Consider the following 21537-nt stretch of genomic DNA (forward strand, 5'->3'; position numbering starts at 1 on the left):
GGACACCGGTGTTCCATCTGAGCCTAAGGGTTAAGATTCTCATAAAAAGTTGTTGGGTAGATTTCTAGTTCTTTCTAATTAGAGACCTTTTAAAGCGAACAGACTTTTCAGAACTTGTTTATTTTTAAATAATATTAAATTAAAAGGAAGAAATGCCTTTGCATAAATCCATAAAAGTAAAACACAGTTATGCTGCTTGATATTTCATAATATACTGGCATCGACAAATTTAGTATTTTTGACGAAGCTTCGCAAAGTATTAAAATAAAAATAATCATTTCTTTTAATATAAATTTAACATCTCTTCCTTTGTACAGTTGGAAACCACTATTTTAATCACCAGATTGTGCGATGGATAACGATGGAACGAGCTACAGTTTTGTAAAATATTTCGACGAAAAGGCATTTTTGCATTGAAGCTCTGGGTTTGCTTCCTTGAAAGCTCATAGTGGATGTTCAAACCCTTAACAAAAGTTAGTGTATGACTTCCAGAATGCGAATTAGATGTGATATCACCTTAAGCTGATAATGTGTTAATCTCCAGTTCTAGCTGATCTTGTTTGGAATGCCTTACGGACATGAGCGGATCGTGAATTTGTGGGGCCCTGGGCAGAAACAACTTAGGGGCCCTAATAGTCATTCTGTCAAAAAAACTGTTTTCTATAATGATGTAGATAAGTAAATAGAAAAAAATAGGACAATAAAATAATTTTCTTCATTTTTTATTTCTTTATGTATACAAACAGCAACTGTACAACATTATTGCAAAAGAAATTGACAGGTTATGTGGAGTTATGTTACATAAATTATAAAGCAACCTTTCTGCATTTTTGTGCTGTAAATTCCTTTACTTGCTTATCACATTGTAAGTCCTTCGTTAAATCACAATTTATGGATAGAACTGATAAATGATTTAGTCGATGATTCGACATTGTTGTCATATATTTATTTTCTATATGTGACATCCTGAAGAAAGAGCGCTCCTCTTCACAGCTGGTGATTGGTAAAGTTAAAAAGATCTTTAAGATAGTATAGCAATTTGGGAAAACATCAACAAGTTTCTTTTCCTAAATTAGCATAAAAATTTTACTGCAAGAGGTGTAAGACAATGGCTTAGACTGAAGTAAATAAGATTTTAACTGAATGCACTCATTCACTGGATAATAATCAACAATATTACGTATACACTTTCCAGATCTATGTTTTCCATATTTTTGTCTTGCAAATTCATTAAAAATTTGAATTTCTTGCTGTACATCTCATGGACTTGGCTCCTTTTATTTAAATCCATAATCAGCTTATCCAACGCAACGTTTAGCGTGTCTCTTTTAAATTTTTCTGCGCCGTATACTGAGAATTTATCTGCAGACTTATTTTAAACTTTTGGAGCAATGCGTCTCTCATTTATGTCATTGTAGTCTATTCCCACACTAGTACTTAATTTTTTAGCTTTCTCTTCGTATTCCTTTAGCTTCTGATCTGATTGGTGCCTAATATTGTTCACGAAGTCTTTTAATGACACAATTAACTTGTTGTCTTCACAAATATCTAAACCAGGGCTCTGTATTTTTTTATTAACTAAATTAAATCTCCCCAAAATTTCTTCCCATAAAATAATCAAAATTGCAGCATCGAGTTTCGCCATTTTATTAAATAAATTACGTGCCTCTTTCCGGAAATCATCTTTCTCATCCTAATTTTCTCTGAAACTTTCGAAAATTTTCATGTCATCATAATTATTTTTCAAAGTTTTGGCAGCATCATAGTGACAAGGCCATCTGGTCTGGCTTAAGCTCTTAAACGTAAATTTGAGTTTTGTTTCACGATTTAACAGTTCCCACCAATGTGTCGAAGTAGAAAAGAAAACGTATATTTTTTGCACTGCTGCAAAAAAAATCACAATTTCGGTTGCAACCTTAACAGATTCTTCAACTAGGTTAAGGGAATGCGCAGCACATGGCACATAATCCGCGGATTAATTTTTTTTAATAGTGCTTGTACACCATTGTAGTAACCCGCCATATTAGCAGCGTTGTCATAAGATTGTCCCCTACAATTATCCAGTAGTAGTCCATTTGTTTCTAAAAAGTCTTGTAAAATATTAAATAAATGTAAGCCAGTATGACTACTAATTTTAATGAAGGATACACATCTTTCATAAACTTTTCCCTGAAAACAGTATCGTAATACGAAAGCAAGTTGATCATTGTGAAATAGATCTGGAGTGGAATCCATCACAATTGAATAATACTTTGTCTCGTCGATATTTATTTGAGTTATAATTTGTTTAATTATCTGTCGGCCCATAATCTCAATTATTTCCTCATATACTTTTTTTGATAAGTACGATATTATCGGTTTTGGTCGCAGCTCTCGCTGTTCAATGTGTTCACGAATGAATGGATCGAACTCTGCCAATATCTCCAGAGCACCCATAAAATTATCATTATATGGAGAACCAAATACTTCCTCGGAACCTCTAACTACTAAGCCCCTTATACTTAAAAGTTTGACCACTGCAATAACCCGTTTTAGGACATTGTGATAATATTCTGTTTCTTTTCTTAATTGCTTCTGAAGCTGCTTGTCTAAAACAGATCTATTTTCCTTTCGTGTCAAACACACTAACATTGATTTCTTACGTTCATTAGAATTTTCATGATTTTCTAAACAAGTTCCTATGTGTTTCCAATCAGAAAATCCGGTTGTGTATTGAGAAGGGATTTTAGAAAAAAGTTTGCAAGTCAAACAAAAAACAGTACAGTCGATGTAATATTGTTCTTCAAATCACATTTCAATACTTTGTAATGAGTGCAGTAATTCACAAATTATCATTAAAAATTGATTAAAAAGTTCATTTAGTGTTGAAAAAATACATTAAAGAAAAAAAACATGATTTATATTTCTTTTTACTTACCAACTAAGAGCAGGAAATCTTTTCTTATACTGATTATGTACTTTCATTTATAAGTAAAATATGAGAAAGGTTCGGTCTTTATAACTTTTAAGTTATCATTTATTAGTAAACTAAACAAGTTTGTCACTTTGGCGACGAGAACAGATGTGCGGGGAAAAAATTACGACGGGCGTTAAGCGACGCGGCGGGAAGTCCCCCGTAATAGACGCGAAAAAATACACTGACGAAAAGCAAGCGACGGGGAATTTCCGTTCCGTTCGAAGACGCGCGCATGCATGGGTTGATTGATCTCAGGGTTGCCAACCTCAAAATAGTTTTTATATTAGATATTATATTAGATATTTTTTTAATTCAAAATATCACCTATTGTTTTCAGTGGGGACTGGGGCCCTTTGTATCCACGGGGCCCTGGGCTGCAGCCCAAAAAGCCCTTAAGTAGATCCGCCCCTGCTTACGGAGCCAGATTAGCTTTTTGTGATCTACTACTGGTTTGTTCTAATGCCATATCCTCTACAGCATTTTATGGTCATACTGATTCAGAAGCTAGACTTGGCTTAGAATAAATTAGATCATGTTCCAAGCCTTGTAAGCCTCTTGGCATGAAAGTAAAATAATAGACGGTTCCATAAACTTAAATGCATACTGTAAAAAAATGTTAGTGTATTTAATCTAACACAAAATTGTGACAGCGAATTTACACCAAAGGTGATGTAGTGAAACGCCACCCATAATTTCTTTGCGCTTAATGTAGTAAAACGGCAGAAACGCGAATATTTTCGGCGTTCAGTAAAACTCACATGTATAATAACAATAAGATATGAAACGCATAAGAGTAAGTTAAGTTGTTTTTCCGATTCAATTTAGTTAGCTTAGAATGCATTCATACACTAAATGTTAGTTTGTAATTTAAACATATGCAGAGCACAAAGAGAATATTAAGACGAAGTCAAATTAGGCTTAACAGAACAGAAGCGGATAGAAATTAAGTATCATAAAATTACATTACTATTACAATTACATACATTTGACAGATATTTTAAAATGAAAATATAATTATAGTTGTTACATAATTAAATACATAAATTTGTGATAGCGAAATTTTTTTTCTGTAAATGTGCGTGGCTAGCAACATAGTAACTACAACGAACAACGTGCGTTATAGTTATTTTTATGCATTACGTGTTACTATACATTACTATGAACGCAGCAACGTGCACGTGCATAGTAACTACAAACGCAAGCCCTTTCTCGCACAAACGCACTCGATTTCAAGAGATTTACTAACGATATCAAAATTACTAAAATTGACGTTTTTGAAAGCAAAATTAATTCATTAATAGTGTGATTGCGAATGAGCTTAGTGTTTAGATTTAACTCATTATTCTCAATTATTGGTGTTCAGATTTAACTACATTCTTTAAAGTGTATATGAAAGCTCGATTAGAATGTTACCATAAAATAAAGTGTTCCTTTACACAATTGTTTGATTGTACACCGATTCGGAGACTTATAGATAGTACCACAGATTTTACAGTGTAAATGAAAAATCTTTTCAAGAAGTTGATATCATTGAAAGAAAAAGCGCCAATTTTCAACCCTGAGTTTGGAGCAATAGAGCAACAAAACCGAGGCATCTCACATTATCTGAAAACTCCATCTCCTCGTTTGAAAACGTACTTTTTGCTCTTTTCCAGTTTCATCTGGAGACGATTACTAGAATGCCAAAACCTTTGCATTCTTCAACGTTTGTCGAATCTGATACCAAAACCACTAGTCTACATTTTTCTTTTCTTTCTTGAAGCCTAAAACCAATTTGCTATTCCAATTTAGCGTCGCATGAACGTAGTCTTACATGCGGTCCATGCTGTTAACTAACTTTTTTTTACATGCTGTCCATAGGCTTTCAAGTGAAAGGGTTGACTTTTCTAGTGGAATTTCACCTTCTGAAAAAATTACTCCCATGGACGATTTTCGCTGAGCAGCCAGCTGTTGAATAACCGACGCTTGCTTCTTTCTTATTTGCACACGTGAACTGTTTTCTTAGACCGTGACTGATGGAACAACAGCGAAGTGATGTTTTTTTTTTTTTTTTTTTTTTTTTGAATAAAGGTCATCTTTTATATACAAAATTTGCAAAAGTTTTAAGAAGCACGATTTTTTTTCCTTCTTGTTATCTCTCTCCTTCTTGCATAGTATTATCAATATATTTTTTTCTTTAATTTTTAGCACTGATAGTCAAAACTTGAGTTTTATGAAAATAGGGCAACACACCCAATTTTACAAGGGATAGATTTAGAAGTCAAAAAATTAGGATGCTTTATGAATAAATGTACAATGCGGCAAAAATAATAATAATTAATAAATAAAAATCGTCATTTTAAAGTATACAATCTTACATAGCAAAATACTAACTTTGAGCGTAATCGGTTGAATAGTTCCTGAGAAATCGAATTTTAAAGAAGTCGTAAATTTAAAATTAGATTTTTCAGGAACTATTCGACCAATTCGCTTAAATTTTACACTTTGCCATGTAAAAGTACATGCTTTAAAATGACGTAAAATTGTGTACCATACAATTCAAACTTCCTCGACTATGTTTAAATAAAATAACAAAAATAAAAAATTTTTACTAAAAATCATTTTAGCATGCAATTATCTTTGGATAAACGAATTCTATAATTGTGTTTAAAAATGTTTCAGAATCACTCTCCTTATCAAACTATGGGAACCATATTTCCCAGATTGCTACTACCCCCTACATGGTCAAACATCCGAATCCATTGAAAAAAAGATATGTTTATTCAGAGAAAGTACATTTTTATGTCTGCTTTTGTAACTTAAAATATAGTCTGCACTAATTAATTAGCATTTTTAAAGTCATCACTTCAAATCATTAAGAATGAGTCCCAGAACATGAAGATCCAAACATCAAATCAAAACTTATTCAGAATAGTCCCTTCTTTTTTTTCTTTTTTAACGCACTGTACAATGCAGTTTATTTTAAAAAAGGACAAACAACAAACTAAAAAAAGTACAATTTGCTTTTCTTAAATATATTTTATCGCAAAAAAAACTATATTATTTTTAGTTAGACTCTAACTCAATAGCCCTGGTTATAAAAGATAGTTTAGAAACAATTAAGTTTCTATGGCGAAATCCGTATTGTTTGGACACAATCAATTTCTATCAATGCTTTTCAGAAACACGGTGCTTTATATTTTGGAGCTGAGCTTTAATTTTGAATAACTGTTAATTTTAGACAGAAAGTTTTAACAGTTTCCAGTATCATTTTATTAATGAAGAATTGAGCAACACATAATAGTTCGCAATCAAAATATCAAAAAAATTTCACAGCATTGTTAGTAAAAAAAACAGCATCAATAAGTTATTACTTAGGCATATCAATATTAAAATCGAGAACAAAATTTCCTTAAATAATTTTAAAGTAAGGATTCAACATTAACGAAATGAAAACGCAGTGAATATTCCACTTAACATTTTCATACAAGAGCAATTTAGTGGATGATCTCTCTATTTACCATTTAAAAATTGAATAATATAATTACTGTATTGTTCATTAGAATTGGTCATTTTTATAATCAGATGAATGAAACGAATCAATTGTGAAACTACAAATCTTCAACCAACAAAATTTGTTACTGAATTTGATGAAAATCATAAAGTAAAGTATATGACACCTAAATTCATCACCATAAAATTTTAAACAATTTAAAATTGTTTATTAAGTATTTTTTCCCTTATAAAATGACTGAAATCTCAAAAAGTTTGAAACAATGAATCCTGCAAGTAAGGCTATATGCCTAAACCATGTATATAATAAGTGAAAAATCTCTACATTTGTACTAGCGTATTTTGCAATTTTTTTAGCACTATTAATTAGAATAAAAAGATGCAAAATGTAAAACTGGAAATTTTTACTTTAAAATCCACATCGGTATTTGTGATGCCACAATAGGCATAACATATTTCCTAGCTTTTAAAATTTCTTTAATTTCTTAAACTTGCTTTTTTAATCATTCTTAATCGAATTTTAATTAATTTAAACAATTTATTTAATTTTTATTACATTTTATAGAAAGCGAATATAAAATATTAATTCTTTTCTTATATTTATTCTTATCAATGTAACGGTTAACTAATTTCAATACTAATGTAAATCTCATTAATTCACTATCACGACTAAATCGAAAACAAAAATCTATTTATAACTATTTCTTACCACAAAAATGTTTCAGTTACATGATTATACTAATTCTCACAGTCTTTTTGGCGATTCATTTTCGCCAAATTATTTTCAAATATAATATTGATTATGGGGGTTGGCTTTATTTTTGGCTATGTAATCTTTCGATAAATCACCAACCATGGATCTCTCCTTATGCCCCTAACTATCTGTTGGGAAAAATTCAATTACTTTTTAATTTGGTTGTTGATTAGGCTGGCATGGGAGATTTATTTTCCATGACCTGTCTTTATTGATATTATTATGCAAAAATTTATTATTTAACTTAGAAAGTCTTATTATGGATAAAAATATAATTTTGTATCTCGAGCTCAACAAATACTAAATAAAAGCTTTATTATAATTATGATCCAGTTTTAATCTTTAACTATCATTTTCATTATCCAGTTTTCATCACAATCTTCAATTAGTCAATTATACTATACAACTCCAACCACACCTAATTTCGTCATTATGGTACTCATAAAATATAGAACGGTCGCAGCACACACAAAAAACCTGAAGTATCAAAACAAAAATCAGGACTTAAAAGGACAAAATGATTTTTAACAAGCAAATCAAAAATATTAGGCTACTAAGAATCCTGTAGTCATTTGTTTTAGAGCTGAGCTGTAATTTTAACTAAAATTTGTTTATAAAAAATAGGTCTACACGCTGCATAGGGGACTGTTTAGAAATTAATTTTCCTAATATGCACAGTGAACCATATCTTTCTTGGCATAGATAATTTTCATGAATGGCATTCTGTAAAACAAAATTTATATCTTGGTGATGAACATTAATTTTTCTAACACTAGCATTGAAACTCAAGATTGCTTTTGAAACGATAGCAACACGCTTACCAATACAAGAAACAGTTTAGAAACTAATGCTACAAATTGGTACCTAAGTACATACATTTTTCCTGCATAAATGGTTTCTATGAATGCCATTCAGTAAAATGATGCAACATACTTCAGAGCTAAGCTTTAGTTTTCGCTAGTATTGGCAGACAAAATTCGCATTTAGAAAAAAATACATTGACATAAAATTACAAGAGGCAATTAAAAAGACTTAAATTAAACTGTGCAAATTTGTAATAATATTTTCTTAACATAAATAGTTAATACCAATGTCATCATGTAAAAATTATTAATTGCAAATTATACATTTCTGCATTTTTTTATGTTCACTTAAAATAAAAGGCATTATATTTAAAGTTACATTTTGTATTTTAACATAACACTTGAGGAAATAAATTTTAAAAATAGATTTGTACAAAATATTGAAATTGTGTAAAACCATAGAAGAAAAAAATTGTTTAATTAATATCTTATGGCATACTTAAGCAAATAAACGTCATACAATATAAAAATTGCTTAGTGAATAGTCATGAACTAAACTACTAATGATATTACTAATGTAATCTGCATACTTTTTTAATTAAATTGATAACTTAAAAAAAAAATTTGGCACTGATGAATTGAAAGATATTTCATTAATGATTCATCAATATTGAGCTTATATAATTTTCTGGACTTTAATTCTATAGTACAATCAAATAAAGGCTCAAAAATGTTCAAATGTAACAAAATAATTTTGTGATAAGTAGTTTAAATAACAGTCATAAAATTTATTTGAGTACAATTTGATATAAATGTTTAACAAAATTTGTTAGAATAATTATCACAAGATCAGAACCTTTTCTTTTTTTAACCTATAGGACCTAACTTCCAACTAACAGCAATTAGTGTTGTGCAAATTTTTCAGACTACAACTCAATAGCCCTGGTTATAAAAGATAGTTTAGAAACAATTAAGTTTGTATGGCAAAATCTGTATTGTTTGGACACAATCAATTTCTATCAATGCTTTTCAGAAACACAGTATTTTATATTTTGGAGCTAAGCTTTAATTTTTCAAGGATTGGCTAAAATTAAATGATCAATTAATAGAAATTACCAATTTTAGTAAAATTCTCAAATTTTAATAAGTTACCATGATTACCTTCTTTACAACGTTACGTTAGTGATATATCTGTTTTCATCTAATACTATTGAAATGAAAATACAAAGAATTCACCTAAGTTTTGGCAATCTGTTAAATGTAAAATTTTGAGAAGAGACAATTTTATACCTATGCATATTTCTAGAGTTAAAAACATTATCAGGTATTTCATTTGTGATTATTTTACTATTCCAATGCTATAACACATATGAAAATTTTTCCTTTGAATTTGTATTGCAAATTTTTAGTTACTACTTAAATTACACTAATAAAGTATTTTTTCATAAATCTACTTTCAATTGCAATTAATAATTTCATCAGGGCATTTTTACACTAGAACTGGTCAAATGATTATTAGATCCATAAATGTTACAGTGAAAGTATTACATTTTTAATATTTAAATTGTAGTAATAAAGCATTTAAAAAAAATCAACTTTCAACTGTAATTGATAATTTTATCAAAGCATTTTTACTCTATAACTGGTCATGGGATTACAAGAATCATAAAGGTCACACATACATTTGTGGTTGTAAATCAGTTATAAACCAATACCAATGTATATGAACTAATTCACTCATTGGGCAACTAATATAAGTTGATTTAAAAATTTTATTGATGTATGTTCTGTAAATGGGACAAATGTATTAAATTATACATTTGTACCAATTATAATAATTACAAATTTTAAGTGCCATAATTTTTAGAAAGAACAGTATCATCACAGATCACTGTGAGACATTTTAGTAAATTTTTTATAGCTGCTAAGTATGCCAACTCTGTTTATGACATAGGTAGAGTTCACGCCAAAATGGCAATAATTGTTGCCTAAATGTTCTACAAATGTCTCTAAAATCCTACGCATGAGCAATGAATTTGTCACCTTGAAAAATGTTTGGAATTTGTAAAATAATAAAAATAATTTTTTGCATCAAATTCCATACATTTAAAGAATCCATTGTATTAATTTTATTGCTTAACATGTTTTATAGAATTCAAATGGAATAACAGAAAGTATCTGGTACAAAAAGTTTTAAATTTAAATGTTAAAATTTCAAATTTGCATGTTGGGCTGTACTTTGCATTCATCTACTGACAGTTTCATTATTCATTAATAAAATAATATATTTTACTCTTTTAGAATTGACTTTATTTAAAATTTTATAATTTTATAGAATTAATTTTTAATACAATATTTTGTAGGCTCTTACTCTCTGTTTTCCTCATTTGTTTATTTATTTGGTCTCAGCAATTTAATCTCTACTTGTAATCTATTTACTAACAATTCTAGTTTTTTTTACACTTACTTTTAATAAATACCAATCTTCAATCTTAGTAGGCTAATGAACCTAATTAATTTTAGGGTGTTATAGATGGCAATTAGTAATTTTTGATGTGTACTATAACATGAATTATGTAACCATAAAGTTTGATTTTTTTGTAAGTTTGTTTACCATATTAAGTTTTTAGACCACTAAATGAATACCTAGGTGGTTTTATTGGACCACTAAGTTTTCATTGCAGGGGAGAACCCTATACATAGATGAAACCTGATCAGAATGCTAATATAAGAAAGGTGTATGGGTGCATTTCACAATAAACACATAAAATGAAATAAATGTCAGATCTTTCATACTTTGAAAAACGGCTTATTGTTGGCACTTGCTTAACTTAAGCTTTGATTATGAAGACAGCTAAATACACTTGGTTCTCAAAAGAAGTCACACCTAAGGTTTTCAAATTTTGGAAACAGAACTTGTGGATATTGTCTAAAAAGATGTAGCTGTGGTTTAAACACAATTAAGATCATGATTAATTAAGATTAAGATCATGATTAATGTCCCCTCGCATGAATTGTGAGGCAGAAAAAAGATACTCTATCGAGTTTCATCAGATAAACACCTTCAACCAAAGTGCTTCCCAACCAATTTCGACACTAACCATGCATAGAAAATGGCAGCGAATGAAAATACGTAGTTAGTGCCAATGAGGAAAGTCTCATTTATGCCTGAAATGCTAGAATTCATTTACAGAAGTGTTGGAAAAGACATCACTAGGCACCTGAAGAATAGAAAGGGGTCATGTGGATGAATTAAACATGCTACACTTCTTTTTTGCACTGATGGAAGGCGTCAGATGTGAGGAAAATTCCTCGAAGCCCTGAACCTATCTTACATTTTCAGCACTGTAGAAGGGTTTGGTGGGAGTATCATGATGTGTGGAATGTTCTGCTGGTATGGAAGTGGTACCCTACTGCTTCTACAGGGCAAACAAAAAACCAGGTTCTTATTGACAGATTAAGGGCATCCTACAATGCTACTTTTTTATTCTGAAGGTGTCAGATACTTTGTGAACAATAATATAACTAAGCTATGTTCAAAATCAGTTCAATGAACATCAATCTGATTTCCAACACCTTCCCTGGATGCTGCAAAGCCAGGATATTGACCCAATAGAAAATGTTTGGAATATTTTAGAAAGACAAAAATCTCCTCTTCAATCAAACTTATATAATCTTTAAGTCTGTGCTGCTAAATCATGGTATTCTATGACTTAAATACTCTCCATTTACACATTCTACTTTGTAGAATAGATGCCATCAGGAATAAGAGCTGTTATCTATATAAAAGAAGGTCCAATAAAACACTAATCAAAGGTTTCCAATTCCCTGGCCAGTGTGATTATTAACAAAGTGCAATAAATGAAACTAATGTATCAAAAACACACAAATCCAAACAAAAAATCAGAAATTTTCAAGCATTAATATATTTAGGAAGAACAGTATCATCATTGATCATAGTATACAAACATAAAGTTTTAATATCTATGTGATTATGAAAAGAATAAAATATTTAATAACAGCTAGTGTAAATTTTGTTTAGTAGATATGTTACCTAGTATTCCTAACGGAAACTAAAATCAATCATTTTTGTTATATGGGTATCATATCAAGAGAAAATAAGCTAGAACTTTCCTCTTTTCGCACACATCCGTATGCAAGTGATCAGACATCTCATCATTAACTAATTCTCTCTAACAGGAATTGTTTTTACCTGTTCTTTCTACCAATCAGTATGTTTTACATTTTGTAAGACCACAGTTTAATAATATTTGTTTTAAGCATTTATTTTAATACAGTGCGTCCAATTTAAATAAAGCACCTTGATTTTGTGCAATAACTGAGCGCAAAAAGAATCAATAGAAAACAAACATGCACGTTAAAAAACTCTATATCAAACACACAAAGAGTAACTCACTTCTCGATGCACCTGAACAGGAAGAAAAAAAAACATTGCATAAGTTTTTTAAAAAAGGGGGGGATTTGTCCCTCCAAAATAAAACCGCATCTGATAATAGCCAAAATGTTCACCATATTTTTATATGACATAAAATATAGGATGTTTTCAACATTTACCAATCCCAAGAGGGCATTGGGATTAATATTATGAAAAGTTTTAATTACGACAGTCTTCAATTTTGACACAAACTAAAATTGCTCCTTTTTTATATATATACAACCTTAATTTACGTTTTCTTTGGATTGAGGCCAGCAAAAAAAGACAAGCCACTCATGACATGCAACATAATATCTAAGAACCATCAGCTCAAAGTTTTTTTAAATGTAAATGAAGACATTTTCTTGCTGGAAATTCTGACTTGGGTCAACAACTCCCTATTTAAATGTTAGTAAATGAGCTTCTAGCATTTTTTGAAAATCTATGTTAAGTTTATTACCATAGCCTAAACTTCCCTACAGCATTATTGAGCTTCACATTGCTGTACATTTGGAAAAACTTTTCTCTTTTTTTCTGATCTATTACAATCTTTTTTTCTGATCTTCCACAAAATAGCTGTTTCAGTTTGTGGCAGAATGGAAGGTTGCGATCATTGAATAACAAGGAACAATATTAATGCCAATGCCCACCAGGGTTTAGTAAATGGTTTGCAACATCATAAATTTTAAGAAGTATATATAACATGACAAATATATTGGTAATAAGCAAAAGTGGCTTAATTGGGTATAATATGAAAAAAACACAACTACTTCGATTTAGTAGGAACAACATATGACGCAATGCTAAACGAATGGAATTTAGTTGTTGTTTATTTAGTTATTGTTATTAGTAGTTGTTGTTATTTGTTTTAGTTGTTGTTGTTTATTTAGTTGTATTTAGTTTCAATAACTTTTCTTTATAATGCAATAAAATCTGGCGAGCAGCTATTTAAACGATCGAACACTTCGTTTGTTTATTTGTGGCTTGAAGTTAGGCTCGCAGAAAATGCCGTTCATGGGTTAAATTTAGTAGGAACAACACAACCTGTGACGTAGGCTATATTATACCCAATTGGAATGGGACACATTTTTTCCTTCATTTTTACTTATTCAATGTACTTTTGTCTGTTAAAAGTAGCAGGAAATGTTTTACTCTTTGTAAATGTGTTTAGATATAGACTTCCTTGATATATATAAATGTGTATGTATGTGGTTCTCATTGTTTTTTTGTTTTTTTTTTACGTCTAGTTATGGCACAAAATCACTGTAGCCTCATTTAAATGGGACACACTGTAAATATGTATGATTTTGTATTTTACAGAATTAGCATCCATATTATCAATCCCCACCTAGTCTAATTATCATGTATATTTTAACTGAAATGAAAATGAAGTAGGTTTGAAAAATTACTTTAAATTTGGGACCAACAAGAAAAATATATAACACTTTTTTTTTCTTTTTACAATAAAGAAAAAAAGATTAGTAACGCTATAAATATAAAATTTAATAGCAATTTAATACTGTAAAACACTCCGTTTTAATTCTACAATTAAGATAAAAATGTAACTATTTAAACCTTTGGATTATTGTGATATTTGCGTAGTACAATACATAATTTATGTGTTGAACGAGTCAATTATTTTCTTTTTATTGAATAATTCTTTTTTTTTCTTCTTCTTTTTATTGAATCTCAGTCCTGGATAGTGATTAGGGCACAAAATGTTATGGTCCTCCTTTAAACCACAAACAAGGATTTAATTAAAATTATATTAACTTACTGACACATAAAATACAATTATAACAAAAATTCTTTTTTAAAAAAAAGAGCTTTGGTCTGGAGTGACAGTCTTTCTAAATTCATCTTTAGAAAAACTAACCTATTATTAGAGAACATTTATGCTAAAACTGACACAATTTTAGATAATTATTTTTATTTGCAATATCATAAACTAAAGTGTTCTTTATATTGAAAACTTCAATGAAAAATAAAAAAAGTATTTATAGTTATAGGACCTAGATACATGTTACACACTACAGATACAAAATGACTGATGGATGTTATCAGAGAATAACCGATTTCCAGTCACTATATAAAGCATGGAAAAACCCAACTTAATTTCTCAAAGTTAGAATAAAATAATTTAAAAATAAAATTATGAAATAGTAAAAACAATAAAAGAATGCACAAAATCTATTGTAGTTACAAACATATTAAAAAAAAAGTTAATTTTCTTACGAGGAGAAACAGGTGATGCTGACAATTCTGAGAGAAAGGAGCTGCTTGGTGCAAGAACACTAGTATGTCTCCGTCTACAATCTAAAATAGAAAGGGAAAAAAATTATATCTATAAAATTGCTAATTCCAAGGTTAAGAACAGGAAAATTTAAAAAAACATTGTTCAGCAAGCCAAGGCCCATAGTGGGCTGCAGCACCATAACAGAAAGAAAGATTTATAAAATCATTTTGTTTAAAAAGACTGTCCCAAAATTAAGTACTGAAAGAGAAAATAAGATGCACGCATAAAATTTGGGTATATGAATACAATAAATGTCAAGTCTTCGATAATAGGTTCTATTCATCTTTGGTAAGGAGAAAAGATGCACAAAATATTTAGTGTTTAGCCATTGCTGCTAAAAGCTTTGAGCTGAATACAAAAATATTTGGCTTTTCCAAATACTTTTCTTCTTTTTTTTACATAAAATGGTTCATTTGTAATGAATTAAATACGGTTATGTTTAAATTTTGGGTTAACAAATAAATTGTAGATATTTTAACTATGTTAATGAAAACTAATTAAAACAAATAAATACTTAACACCAAATTATTATTTTTTTCTTATTTTTTTCTTCTTATTTTGAATAAAATTTAATGTGGTTTTTAAAGAACTATTTAAATTTTCAAACTGTCAAAGTAAAATTAATTTACGTGTAACCCTTTTACTTGTATTTTTTTTTCTTTCCTTTTTCAAAATGCTACATAACATCCTATAAAATAGGATATACATGTGTTTGTGTATCCCATAGTGTTTCGTGCACAAAATTACATGTTACAAAATTTATGTCCATTGCATTCTAACTAAGTGGCCTAGAATTTTTTTTTTTCAATGATAAAGATGACACTCAATGTGAAGTCGTAGACCAGTCAATCTTTAAGCAGTGAATTTGTATAGGCAGGCTAACTGCTTGCTGTTTTCAAATCTGTCTGTATGCTACTTCAGAAGCCGAGTGTGTGAAAAAATTTTATTCTTTAGATTTTTACACTAACTGAATAGTACTTTACATAGCCACAAAGGGCATCTTCCATATTCTACTTCTACAATTTGAGTTTAAAATAGTGTCATGAATTCAGTTTAATATGTCCATGGGGCAACATGAAACTATCAGGCAATTAGTTCCTACAGGTGAGCGACAATGATAAATTACAAGAGATGTGTTTTTGTAGCTGGTCTTATAGGAGACAGCATGTGAGTTCAATAATATTAATAAATATTCTTTTACAAATATAAAATTTAGCAATACATTTACATTCAAGCACCTGAAATAAGGAACATGCATTTTTTTCAGATAAATTTATAAGATCAAAGACGAATCTAGCATCGAGAATATCTGCAAGCGAGATATGTCCTTTTCTGTCGTCGGGTATTTAGCCGTTTGAGGCTTTGTGTACAAACTATCACATCACACATGCACAATCGAATCTGGACTTTCCCTCTTCTAACTTGGAAAGGTTCAGTTTATTTTCTTTACCTGCTAGCATAGTGTTAAGACATATTGTCTGCATTCTAAATTTTAAATGTTGTAAATTATTAATAAATTATGCTAGTTAATTAAAAGAGAGTTTATTCCTAAAACCACCTGCTTTGGAACAGCACACTAATCAAAATGTTAGTTAAATATTTCTACAACTGACAAAATAGGGAGTCTCAAAATTAAAGTGGCAAACTTTTAACGGAGGGACAGGTGCACAGCATAAGGATTCAGAACTGCATCGAAACACATGACCAGAAATGTCTTCGGACATGGCTAGGTGCTGTTCTGAAGAAGAGCACTAAGAATTATGGACTAGTTCCATAGATCTAAGGCTCAGATACTTATCAAAACTTCGATTTCATTCTCCAGGAGCACCTAAAGCTGTGTATCAATATGCGAGTGTAAAAGCTATGGATCTTGTGGCACAGGATGCTAGCTGTCTGCTACTCATACAATTAAAGAAACTCTAGGGGTGTTTGTTTGACCCTGTATGCCAAATCAATTTTCTATATGTATGCGCCTGATAATTCAAACTTTGAGCATCTATTGCAATTTTATGAGCTGAATTCATCTAGAATGAAATTTGTACTCTTAGCGCCCAAGAAATGCTTCCAATTAATGATTTTCTCATGCGCTTGCAAATATACTTCCGTTGCCACTTTTCCCTGATTGTTAAGGGTAATGTGTTCCTGTCCAAGCCTCAATCCTTATGTGCAGACCATCCAAGCTTTTTTTTTCTCCACTGTGTTACAGCCTGTCACTGCTTTTTCATTCCAATTCAATGTGATGCAATGCTTCTCAATCCTTTGCAACTGCATTTTTGAGAGTCCCTGTATCCAAAAAGGTTTTTAAATATTTTCCACAACATATCTTTTATTTAAGGCAATGGAAAGTAATAATAAATATTTAAGTTTAATAAGCTCAAAGGAAATAAGTTCAAAGGAAAGAAGAAAAATTAGTAGTAAAATGTTAAAACGAATGTTAAATCTATACTTACCCTGTGACTGTCTAGAATTATAATCATTTAAATGGGAAGGTTTTACATAGGAAGGAGTTTTAGTTTGTTCAGGTGTTTGAGTAGTAAGGGGAGGAATTCCTAAAATAGATATTAATAATTAGATAATGTTAGTCAATTATATTAAGTAACAGTAGATAGAAAGACACTAAACAGTGAATAAGACGAATCCATAAAATGAGTTGCATATATCAAATTAGTTGCACTTTAGTTATTGCATCAGTTTTGAAAATAAAATTGCTAATAGTCTGCATAATATGTTTTCGAGAAATTATTAATAACATTGTTAATTTTTAACAAATTTTCTGACATATGAATTTTAGAAATTAAATTTCTATTTTACTTCACAATCCAACTTTTAAATTTCATTAAAATATAATTCTGCTCATTATTTATAAGTTTCATGGAGGTAGATGTGGAATTGAATCTGTTGTTATTGACTTAACAACATTAAATTTTGAGGTCAGTAGAATGCAATAATATTAAAAAATTAACAGGACAATATTTCTAAACATAAAAAAAAAAACAAATTTAAAGAAAAATAAATGCAACTAGGTATACTAGATATTCAAAAAAATTAGTGATAGAAGATTGACAATTAGCCTTTCAAGCACTCAAAAATCCTAGAAAAAACTCCTAAACAATATAACACTAAAATAATAATAAATAAAAAAATTATAACAATTAAAATAGTTGATCTTGACACAAATATGAAATATTATTCACTACATTTTTTTAACAATATAATGGTACCAGAAGAAAGATGCAATATTATGAAAAAGGGCAGAAAAACACAGAACATATTGCAGAAACAGGGCACTGAAATAGAAGAAAAAATGCAATACTTAAAAACAATGGCAGTGGAGAACTATTATTCTAAATTAACTTAGATTCATTACTCTCAATAGAACATCAAGCTAACTAATTTGACTACAAAGACGAGTATTGTACATGCAGCCAGTCCAGACTATTTGTGAAAAATTCATTTTCATGAGTTCTAAAAAATCTACTCACAATTTTGTGAATTCGTTAAAATACAAGTCTGATTTTTTTGAAAAAATTACAAAAACCAGTTGTTGGTTCAAAGTTTTTGTTAAAGGTCCAAGTTTGCCAAAATTTTGAAAAATCCATTTGTGAAAATAAAGCTTTGTTTTTTTTGGGAAAAAGAAACACAAAAAAACATATCTTTTAAGGAGTTTTTGTTTTAAAATTATGAATTAGAACATTAGTAGTAGTTTTTTGGAAGGAAACGTTTTAGTAAAAAAAAATTCTTAAACTATTTTATAAAAAGTCCATTAATGAAGTCAAATTTCTCCTAAAATGTCCCTTGGCAATCCACTTGTGCTAGCATCATAAAATGAAGATTGAGATAATGCTATGATTAACTAAAATATTATTTATTGGGTAATAATGCTTTTATTTCTCCAATCATTTCTCTACCATTTCATTGATTCTTTATTCAGAAACACACAGCCTTTAATCAAGATAACAATAACAAAATAATACTCTTATATCAAATTCTTAACTCAGCAAACAATCTTGACACTCATACCAATTAATTTGAAAATTGCATTAAACAGCAACTTGAAAATTATATTGGGATAATGCTAAGATTAACTCCAAGATGTCTGTCTAGGTTTTTTTAAGAGGTACCTATTTTGTGAAAATTTAAACATTATTTGTGGAAATTAAAATTATATTAAAAAATCAACACAAAAATATGGCAAAGTGAGAAAATATTTTCAAAAATTGTCACTACAAATAAAAATCATTTATGACGGGTAAATTTCCATATATTTTTCCCCATATATTCAAAAAACAATTTCGCCATTGTAAATTTTGTGCAAAAAATTTTATCTAAATTACAAAATATTAAAAAAATCATTGTCCATAGTTAAATTGCAATTTGAATTTAATAAAAACATGCATTTAACAGTACTAGTACTATAAGTTATTTTAATTATGAGAACATTTTCAACTGGGTCACACAGAAAAAAGTTTAATAGAGAAAAAAATGGTTCATAAAAAAATAAAGGTCTGTTAGAATAAATTTACAATAGTGTTTCAGATAATGTTCGGATTTTGCCTTCCTGTAAAGTTTATAGAGGGAGAGGCCTCACCCTTTCATTTCAAAAAACTCAGCTAAAAAAAAAGCTCGCTTTGAAATGGCGTAAGCGATCGGTTAGGCTTACCATATTGCACTATCTGACCGAACACGCGGTACCATTTCGTAAAAGACAGCTGGCAGAAAAGCTCCTCATTTCCATTGATTGCAACGAGAACAGGGTTTGCATGAGAACTTGCTTTTTTACTTGTGAAACTACCGTTTTTCCTAAAGTTGAACTTGTAAAGGTACAGTTAAACGGTAGAAAAATTTACCTTAGTTAGACCACTGAACACAAATATTATTTATTGATTAATAATGCTTTTATTTTTTCTTCAATCATTTCTCTACCTTGGTATAGATTTTTTATTCAGAAACATATTAAAACTATAAGATCCACAGTCTTTAATCAAGATAACTACAACAAAATAATACTCTTATATGAAATTCTGAACTCAACAATCAACAAACAACCTTGATACTCATACCAACCAGCCACTTGAAAATTGCATTATGCAACAACTTAAAAATTATATTGAATATACATTATTTGCAGTAGTGAAGCATATCATAACTATTTATTGAAATCTTACAACTAAAGGAATTTAATGTAAAAAAAATTACCTGGTGGAGAGCTTACAGAACGAATCGTTTTGATGTGTTTCTATAAAAATAAATAAAAGTATTTATTATAAATATACATAACTGCTAGATTATAATTAATTTTTTTTAAGTGGAAACAGTAAGCATTTTAAGAGCAAATATGAAAAATTAAAACGAAACAAATTCCCTTTAAGTTTTGAACTTGCATTTAAACTATTAACTACAAAAAATGTAATACTAAAAAAGTTATTTTATATTTTTTAAAATGCTTTAATAATTAATTAAGATTTTTCCTTTCTTACAAAACTAAATAAATTATTCTATTTTGATAAAATAAAAAAATTTTATATTTTAAATTTAATTTTTAAACATTAAAGCAAAAGAGCACTTACATCCTTTACCGGTCTATTGATTAATTTACAAATAACAAATTTAATTATTTTTTATACATGCATGCTCTGTGATGTTTTTGACATCTCTAAGATATGCTTTAAAAAAAAGGAGTTTCAACTTGTAATTAATTATTATCTTCAATAAGACATGGTGATAGAGTTAAAAAGCAAGTAAAAAGTGTGTTGAATATTTATTTCATTTCCATAAATATTATTATAAATATTAAAATTTTTAATTTATAGTTAATGTTCCCTCCCCAAAAAAAGTAAATTTTTTCAGAAAAAAATTAAATACAGTCTGCAATTTAGTTTTTTAATTTAGTTTAGCCTCCATATACCATTGCTTTTTACATCCCAAGGAAACATCGATATAATTTTTTTTAAATGTTTGCAAGTTTAAATTCTTTTTGGAGTTTTACTGATTGCAGTGAGCCCAAGCATATACTAATATGGAAATATTCCCATTTTTTTTCTGGAAACATAACTATTTTCTCCACCCATTATCAGACTAACTGCTGGTTTGATTTTAAAAAATCTCCTGAACTCTAATCATAAATATTTGAATAACAACTATAAAATAGAGTAGCAAGGGAGCAAAATAATATAAAGATAAGTCTCATTGATATGATTTATCTGTTATAAAACAAACTAGTTTGAAATAGAAACGTAGCTTTAAATGTAAAATAATAATTAAAATTAACTTTGGAGATAACATTTAAAGTCATATTTTATTTTCAGAGGTAGTAAAACAAACAATAGACTTAAGGAAATAAAATTTTTAAAAAAAGTATCAAATTTAGTAATATAATCAATTGTATAAAAATCATTCGCTGAAGTTACACTTTTACACACCAATTTTTATGCGTATTTTTTGAAGAGATAATATATAAAATAATTTTTAAATTCTTATTCACGTACCGGTTGCTCCATTATATTAATTTCAAGTCCTGGAGACAAATTAAAAGAATAAATTATATTACGATGAAACTAATGCTTTTGAAAAATCTTTATTATTAGCAGCCCATTTTATTTATTCTTTTAAATGATATTAAACTATTTTTTTCTGTTTACGACGACCTTCTTATAGCCAATTAATTATTGTTGACAAACAAAAATTATTTCAATAGAGTTTAGTTGTATAACTACTTTGTATGCTACATTAATCCTGTTTAAGCAATTTATTCAGTTTAAAAATGCTAGAACGTGTTTTCAGTTTTGGACCTAGAAATATAGC

General features: G+C 29.1%; 2 protein-coding genes across 3 annotated transcripts in view; one reads left to right on the plus strand and one right to left on the minus strand.

Moving 5' to 3' along the window:
• Window positions 1-21470, minus strand: part of Orp8 (Oxysterol-binding protein-related protein 8) — a 151244-nt gene extending 129774 nt beyond the window's left edge. Inside the window, exons 1-4 of one of the 2 annotated variants that reach the window (XM_016074903.4) lie at window positions 21222-21470; window positions 19933-19972; window positions 17187-17285; window positions 14676-14756 (exon numbers count right to left, since the gene is read on the minus strand). In XM_016074903.4, the coding sequence (XP_015930389.1) occupies window positions 14676-14756; window positions 17187-17285; window positions 19933-19972; window positions 21222-21233 (232 nt within the window). In that variant the 5' untranslated portion in view covers window positions 21234-21470. The remainder of the gene's footprint in view (window positions 1-14675; window positions 14757-17186; window positions 17286-19932; window positions 19973-21221) is intronic. The other variant, XM_016074904.4, reaches the window with a different exon arrangement.
• RpS27 (ribosomal protein S27) overlaps window positions 1-21537 on the plus strand; it is a 324227-nt gene that overhangs the window by 165100 nt on the left and 137590 nt on the right. The window lies entirely within an intron of this gene.

This window comes from Parasteatoda tepidariorum, chromosome 4 (genome assembly GCF_982258835.1).
Source record: "Parasteatoda tepidariorum strain Cologne lab strain chromosome 4, Ptep-v5.0, whole genome shotgun sequence".
Classification (NCBI taxonomy): Eukaryota; Metazoa; Arthropoda; class Arachnida; order Araneae; family Theridiidae; genus Parasteatoda; species Parasteatoda tepidariorum.